The sequence below is a fragment of the Diabrotica undecimpunctata genome, unplaced genomic scaffold (assembly GCF_040954645.1).
Source record: "Diabrotica undecimpunctata isolate CICGRU unplaced genomic scaffold, icDiaUnde3 ctg00000689.1, whole genome shotgun sequence".
Lineage (NCBI taxonomy): Eukaryota > Metazoa > Arthropoda > Insecta > Coleoptera > Chrysomelidae > Diabrotica > Diabrotica undecimpunctata.
Genome location: NW_027311960.1, coordinates 1 through 8995, shown reverse-complemented (window position 1 = coordinate 8995; position 8995 = coordinate 1). Strand labels below are relative to the sequence as shown.

General features: G+C 33.1%; 1 protein-coding gene across 1 annotated transcript; it reads left to right on the top strand.

Annotated features, from left to right (window-relative positions):
• Positions 1 to 2271: 2271 nt before the first annotated feature.
• LOC140431354 (zinc finger MYM-type protein 6-like) lies at positions 2272 to 3401 on the top strand (the record flags this gene model as incomplete). The annotated part of the gene is made up of 2 exons (XM_072519290.1): positions 2272 to 2478; positions 2797 to 3401. Coding segments are annotated over exons 1-2 (812 nt in total), but the record flags the coding sequence as incomplete, so codon positions are not given.
• Positions 3402 to 8995: the final 5594 nt, after the last annotated feature.

Here is an 8995-nt window from a genome sequence, read left to right as displayed (position 1 = left end):
GACCGAAATTGACACCAATATGCCCGATTATTGAATTTTGAAAAAAATCCAAGGGTACCCCCTTTAAACATTTTTGGGCAAATTCCAATTTTAGGAAACTTTTTTTAATGTTAATATATACACTAGGTATAACTTATTCCAAATATGTGTTTTTTTTCTATCCCCTACCCACAGTTTGGCAAAAATAATGGAAAAATCGAATTAAAAATTTTCAGTTTTTTCCGTTTTCCGGCCAAACGGTGCATTTTCTCATAGAGGTATGTATATCTTTTTTGAATCAGTACGTCAGGCTTAATCGAAATAAATTTAATTTGGAACGAAATACAAAGTTTTTATTTTCACGAAATTTGCAAGACATGTAGACCTACAATTGGAATTTTTTCTCACGAACCGTAAGACGTAGAAAAAATCTGGGAACTTAAAAAGAACAAGTAGCAAATTTTATGTAAGAAATGTGCACCGGTTTGACTCTAGGACCGGAATTGACGCCAATATATCCGATTAAAGGATGTTTAAATGATGAACAAATATTACAAAAAATTATAGTTTTTTCCATTTTGCGGCCAAACGGTGCATTTTCTCATAAGGGTATGTATATCTTTTTTGAATCAGTACGTCAGGCTTAATCGAAATAAATTAAACTTGGAACGAAATACAAAGTTTTTATTTTCACGAAATTTGCAAGACATGTAGACCTCCAATTGGAATTTTTTCTCACGAACCGTAAGACGTAGAAAAAATCTGAGAACTTGAGAAGAATAAGTAGCAAATTTTATGTAGGAAAAGTGCACCGGTTTGACTCTAGGACCGAAATTGACACCAATATGCCCGATTATTGAATTTTGAAAAAAATCCAAGGGTACCCCCTTTAAACATTTTTGGGCAAATTCCAATTTTAGGAAATTGTTTTTTTAATGTTAATATATACACTAGGTATAACTTATTTCAAATATGTGTTTTTTTTCTATCCCCTACCCACAGTTTGGCAAAAATAATGGAAAAATCGAATTAAAAATTTTCAGTTTTTTCCGTTTTCCGGCCAAACGGTGCATTTTCTCATAGGGGTATGTATATCTTTTTTGAATCAGTACGTCAGGCTTAATCGAAATAAATTAAATTTGGAACGAAATACAAAGTTTTTATTTTCACGAAATTTGCAAGACATGTAGACCTCCAATTGGAAATTTTTCTCACGAACCGTAAGACGTAGAAAAAATCTGAGAACTTGAGAAGAACAAGTAGCAAATTTTATGTAAGAAATGTGCACCGGTTTGACTCTAGGACCGGAATTGACACTAATATATCCGATTAAAGGATGTTTAAATGATGAACAAATATACAAAAAATTATAGTTTTTTCCATTTTCCGGCCAAACGGTGCATTTTCTCATAGGGGTATGTATATCTTTTTTGAATCAGTACGTCAGGCTTAATTGAAATAAATTAAATTTGTAACGAAATACAAAGTTTTTATTTTCACGAAATTTGCAAGACATGTAGACCTCCAATTGGAAATTTTTCTCACGAACCGTAAGACGTAGAAAAAATCTGGGAACTTGAGAAGAACAAGTAGCAAATTTTATATCGGATATCCATAGAGTAATAAAAATCGGTTGCCTGTAAAGTCGGTTTTACGGGCGAAGATTTTACGTGACAACGTCTTTTTCTCGGTAGAATATTTATTAATAAGAATATTATTAAATTGCACAATAGGAACAAGGAATTGAATGAAAATAAGAATTGCACAAATTTAACTATAGAAATATATTTTGTTTACTAAAACATTGTACATGTAAACTTAAACTTAACTAATTTCTATTTGAGCGATTTTGTTGAGGATAGAACGATGATAGGAGAAATAGCATCGCACCAGCGGACCGATCATGTTTGAGTGGGAGAGAGACGCAAGGCATTCGCCGGTCCGGCGGGCCTCTCTCTCGTTCGGTGACTCATCGTAACAGACGTGAGCGGGCGTTACACTTTTTCATGAGTGACTCCGAGCCACAACCTAATTTAAGACGTTGTCACGTCAAAAAGTAAATATATGTATACCAATGCAGGTAATAATAACACAAACATCTCGTCTAGTCACAGATCTTGTCGAACACGAGGCGTCACAATATTAGAATCATTATTAGTCATAATGTTAGAATTCGGACAGAGACGTCGACGCGTGGCAATATAATTATTTATTGAGAATTGCAAGATAGTGTTTTTATTTTTTGTCTTCTCAATAAGTTGTAATTAATTACTCTTTTGTTTTGCTCTCAAAATGTTAGCACCTAAAAAAAAGTGCCGGCAGTACTCAACGAAGTATTTGAAATATGGATTCATTGAATTGCCAGGAAATAAAAATCTACCATTGTGTCTTATTTGTGCAAAATCTTTGTCAAACGAATCCATGAAGCCGCCTCGTCTTATGGATCACTTGAAGTGGATTCATCCAGAGAAGTCAAACAGACCCGTCCAATATTTTGCGGTGAGTAAAAGTCTTTTGTTTGTAGGATGTAATTTTTCCATGTACAGTTACAATCATTGAATAGTTTACAGACTTACGTATTTGGGAGCCTATTTTTTAAATTTTTACCCCGTTTAAACGCACCTTTACGTCAAAAGTATTGCAATGTAAAAATTAAAGTGTAAACTATTTAGTGATCGTAACTGTACCTAGGTATCAACATACTATAATTATTTTTACTTTCTATTACCAAAAGTCAGACTGAAAGAAAACCTTTTTTAAACTTTATTACCATTACTTATAATAATTAAAGTTAATGTGTATTTCTTTCGTTTACAGGAGCTCAAGCCAAAGTATGAAAGGCGAGTTACTGTTGGGTCATTGATTGCAAAAGCTACCAAGAAAAACGACAAGGGTTTACTTGCTTCCTACAAGGTATCATTCTTAATAGCAAAAAGTGGCAAGCCGCACACAATTGGAGAAGAACTCATCTTCCCAGCTGTCAAAGAGATAGTTGATACTATGTTGGTAACCAGTCAGGCCAGCCAAGGAACAGATGCAGTTCCTCTCCGCAATAATACTGTCTCCAGAAGGATTAATGAAATGGGAGCGAATGTCGAAGATGTTCTCTGCAACAAATTGAAAAGCAGAGAGTTTACTGTGCAACTTGACGAGACTACCCTGAGTGACAGCATAGCTTTGCTGCTGTCATATGTCCGATTCATTGACGACAATGGAGAAATGGCCGAGGAAATGCTATTTGTTAGAAGTCTGATTACTGATACAAAAGGATCTTCCATATTTGAAGTCAATAAGAGATTTTTTGGGGAAAAAGAGATTCCCTTATTAAATATGATCGCCTGTGCTACTGACGATGCAGCAGCAATGACAGGACGCCATTGGGGATTTATTGCACATCTGAAACAAGCAGTACCTGGAATTTTGTGTGTTCACTGCGTCATTCACAGAGAGCATTTGGCTGCCAAAAATTTGAGTGGGAGGTTGCACGATTCTCTTCGACTTGTCATAGATGCGGTAAATAAAATTAAAGCAAAACCAAAGAATGATCGAATATTTCGTACACTTTGTGAAGAAAATGATGAGATATTTAATATATTGCTACTACATACGGAAGTCCGCTGGCTTTCTAAAGGCAATTGCTTAAGGCGGTTCTTCAGTCTCATGGATACTGTTATTGAATTTCTTAATACTACCGACCCCACACTGAGTACAGAACTACAAGAGAAGCGAAATGACATCGCTTACTTATCAGATATTTTTCAAAAATTAAAGGAAATGAACCTGCAGCTACAGGGGAAGAACATAAATATGGCCAAAGCGAAAAGAGTAGTCGGAGCATTCATTGATAAACTATCTATTTTTGAAGAAAATATGCAGAGAAGAGAGAGAAAAAAATATGCACCAAATTCCCCAACTTGAAATCTTCTTGTGGTGATTCGGAGGATCTTCAAACATATTACCTCCACCTTCAAACACTGAAAGAAGATCTGCATCCCGATTCCAAGATTTGGCTAGTCTGAAAGTGCCAACTTGGTTTATCAATCCTTTCAGCGTGGAAGTTTCAACGGTATGTTCTTCTCTTCAAGAAAACTTGATTGATTTGAGACATGATGTTGAAATTAAAAGTTTGTTTCGGGAGTGTAGGTACGAAAGATTTTGGCCGCGGATAAAAGAAGTGTATCCAATCTTGTGGAATGCAATCAAATTATTATTATTGGCATTCCCCACAACATATCTAGTGGAGAAAGATTTTAGTTCTGTGTGTATATTGAAAAACAGACAAAGAAATAGGCTTCACGTAATAAAAAGAGGGGATTTGAGGTTGTTATTAACCAACATTGAGCCAGACATAAAGAAATTATATGAGAGACACCTGGCCCAAGGAAGCCATTAACAATTCTTTTACACACATATAACCATTTATCATTTTACGAAATGTAAAAATAAATAAATATGGATACTTACCTTTTGTATAGATTCATTATTTGTTTCAATTTAATTGGGTGGGGGGGCGATTGTAGTATTTATTACTGGTGAAACCTGTCTAAGGGGGCGATCATGGGAAAAAGGTTGGGAACCACTGAGTTAAACGAATCATCAAATAAAATGAAATGTATTTGGCATTTAGTAAACTTAACAGTCGGGAAACAAAATAACTCAAAAGTACCTAGTGATAATAACAGTAATTTAGCAGACAAATTTAACCACCATTTTGTTGAAATGGTTTCAAAGTTACTTGCCGCTTTCGATCCTACTAAAATAGGTGGGTTTACATCAGCATCAAAAAACCGTAATAGTTGTTCTATGTTTTTATATCCAACTAACCCACAGGAAATAACTAGTATAGTCGAAAGTTTTAAATCCAAACACAGTTGTGGTTTTGATTAGATTTCCCCTAAGTTATTAAAACAATGCATTCGTGCTCTCTCAGATCCACTGACGGATATTTGTAATGCCTCTTTTCAATAAGGAATATTTCCTAGTATTAAAAGTGAAACTGGAACAAACCATGAAGTGGAGATATCCAGGAGTGGCTAGTATACCTGTTAAATACAAAGCACGTAGTGTTCGTGTGTATTAAGGTATAAAAAAGTGCTTATTACAAGCTTAAATTTTTATTTTAAGAAGATCTTTTCGGAATTAAATCATTCCATCATCAGTTTAATAAAAAACTGCCACTGCTCAGTTAGCCCAAGACTCCAGAACAGATCAGAGGTAATGTAAGTCGACAAAACCTCACCAGCTACAGGGGGTCATGTAAGATGCCCCTATTTTCAGTTTTTAATAATCAACAAGTTAACTCTATTGCATTTACCTTGATAAATACCATGAGGATTATATTTTAATACGGATGTCCTTCCAAAGTTTTTTTTTATGTGGCCATACAATGTTTTTAACAACTTTTTATTAAACTAATGATGAAATGATTTAATTCCGAAAAGATCTTCTTAAAATAAAAATTTAAGCTTGTAATAAGCACTTTTTTTATACCTTAATACACACGAACACCACGTGCTTTGTATTTCCTAGTATGTTTAAACTATCTATTGTAATCCCTTTATTCAAAAGTGGTAATAAAGATGACCTTAACAACTATAGTCCCATAAGTGTCTTATCTGTGTTTTCAAAGATAATTGAAACTCTGGTTTATACTAGAATGAACGCATTCCTAAAAAAGCATAGTGTCTTGGATAATTTTCCACATGGTTTTATATCTTCTAAGTCTACAACTACAGGTCTTGCAAATTTCGTCAGCTTAGTGTTGGATACTTTGGACAGACGAGAGAATGCATGTGGTTTATTTCTCGATTTGTCCAAGGCTTTTGACACTTTGGATTATAATTTGTTGCTAATAAAACTTGAGGGTATTGGTATTCGTGGTGGTGTTCTAAAATAGTTTACTTCCTACCTAGAGAATAGAAGACAAAAAGTAAAGATAACATCTAATGAACTTGTACACGAATCAAACACATTGGAGATCCATTATGGTATCCCTCAGGGTAGTGTATTGGGTCCTCTACTTTTTATAGTATTTATTAATGATATGGCTTTGATAACTAATTTACTGACTGGGGTTAACATCATCAGTTATGCGGATGATACTAACATTCTAGTCACAGGAACGTCTGATCAAAATTTGCAAAATAAAACTACACAGATACTATCCACCATCAACAGTTATTTCTTATCCAACAAATTAGTTTTGAATAAAGAGAAATCAAAGTATATGATTTTCACGTCAAATAATTTAATAAACCATCAAGCCACTATAGAAGCAGCAATAGATAAAACAAACTGCACGAAGTTGCTGGGGGTACTTCTAGACAGTAATAATTGTAAATCGTCAAACCATATTTCTAATTTGAAATCCAGATTAAGTAGCGCATGTTATGTTATTCACGTCTCTTTCATACATCAGTATTAAAAACAGTATACTTTGCCCATTTTTACTTAATAGCCAAATATGGCATTAAAGTCTGGGGTTGTACCTCTGAATTAGAGCAGATATTCGTACTTCAGAAAAGAGCTATTAGGATAATGATATGTATAAAATGAAATTTAGAGATTCTTGTAGAGGCATCTTTAGATAAAACAATATTCTTACAATTCCTGGTCTGTATATATTTTCGTGTATAATGTATTTACATAGCAAAATTTATGAATTTAATAAATTTCAATTTAACCATGTTTATTCAACAAGATTCAGAGACAATCACTTTATGCTTCCACAACATCGTTCTGTTTTGTTGGAAGGTGGCACACATTATGCAGCCATAAGTTTCTTTAACAAATTACCAATAGATATACGAATGAATTTACATCAGCCAAACTTTCGGTGGTGTGTACATCAATACATTTGTGAGCTAGAGCCATATTCTAAAAATAAATTTTAAGTATGTTTTATCGTGTTTATTAATTTATGTACTTTTAAGATGTAGGTATTTCTGTAACTTTGACTTGTCTCATACATGTACTTTGTATAATGTCGCATGTGATCAATAAATTTGACTTGACTTGACATTATATTTTGAGTCAGTCGAACATCCCTGCATTTGTTCCTATTTTAGAAAACAACTTCAAAATCTCTTCAGGAGATTGTTATCTGTGATATCAAATGATATTTGTATTTAATTAATCTTTAATTGCCTTTAAAAATCTTTACTGTGCCAACCTCTGTTAGAGAATGTAAACTTAGAATTACGCAAAAACCAATTCACAAAACGTAATTTTTATAAACATAAAGCACATTGGCTTCGACCTTGAATCGTGTAATATTAATACGCGCTCACTTCAAGCAATTCCCTGTTGAACAGTTAATTTACCGCCAATTCACTTCAAACAGCTATTTACTGATGCATCAACAACTGGAGCTGTAGTTGCAGCATACATATTTTAGTTTAATAATTTTACAATAAAACTTCTTCAAGTTTCAAGGATTTAAAGAGGCACTTAAAGCTTTCCATGGAACCTCAGGACTCAGTTTTATGCTGGCTTATTGCTCCCTAAGCACATTGCTTAACAAATAACTGTATAAAAAATTAAAAAAGTTCATGCGTTAAAAACTAAATAGATATGTACAATAGGGTGGGTCAAAAAAATATTTTTTTTTATTTGTCAGTTCTAATAAAAAAGCGAGAGAAAAAAATGTTGTACTATCCGTCAGTTCTAATAGTGATAAAACGATGGTACCTGTTGATTTATAACCCCTATAAAATTTTGTAATAATTGAATACTATCGTCTGCCTCCGGGATAACATTCAGTATTCACAAAATCAAGAAAAACAGTGCTAAAATGAGAGCTTATGAAAATTTGTTTCAAGGTGTTTTATACAGCTTTTAATTTTTCTCCACTACACTTTGTATAGATCTGTGCAAAGTTAAGACCTTGGAGAGCATTCCCAAAACCAAACAAAAGTGATGTTTTGTTCACAACCATGGTACAATGAATACACAAGGTATGATACATAATGTTCCTAAATCGGTTCGCTTTCGCGCATGACATAGTCAAGAACGCTTATTCCCGCAACATTTGAATGTAGTTGTATAGGAAAGACTTTTAATTTTAAGTTTTTTTATATAATTTGGCTAATTTAATTATAGTAATTATAAAGAGATAATAAAATTATGTTATTATAATATTTATCCTTTATAAAACATAGATATCCTTTATAAGACAAGTTTTAATTATCTTTTATTACACGTAGGTACAGGTTAATTAACTTATACTCCAGAGTTCGATATTTCAGATGTTTAAAAAGATACAGAAAAGTGGTAATGGAGGTACACAAAATTTGTACGTATATATACCTACTGAACTAAACACAAAATCAAAATAAATAATGACAAAGTCAACTTTATTTATATCGAATGAGCTAGCTGGCCATCGAATATGAGTGTAGTGAGGGCACACAATTGTGCACAACATTTAAAATGACATTTTTGTAATATTCACACCTAAAATTATCTTGGTATTGTTTATAATAATGATAACATTGTATATTTTAATAATGATAACATGATTTAACAAAGAAAAATATGTTATTTTGGAAGATGCTAAATTGATTTCCTCCGAAACAGTTCTTATTGCAAATTGCATAGCAGGCTGAGGCTAGTTTCTTACTTAACAAATCGATATGAAAAAACCATTTAAGGTTTCATGACTAATAATTAATAAAAATAAAGATTTAGACTTACGTCGTTGACCTAGAAGTAGTAAGAAGCTGCTCAACATACTTTTTGGACTCTCTGTGTTCGCCTCCTTGTACGCGTTTCTTTTGGTTGGTTAAAAGGGTAGCCGATGTTGATTTAGGCAAACAAAGACTAGGTACTGCCTCAGGTTTGAGTTTTAGACCCTTTTTAGAAAAGTAATTTAAAAGTTCCTGTTGTAGATTTCTTTGGTAATCGTCAGTTTTAAGTTTTATTTAAAATGTGTATAACAAATTCTTGCAGTATTACAATTAAAATTATCCTTTCTACAACAAGATATAATCCACAGTTTTCTGGTCACACTATCTAA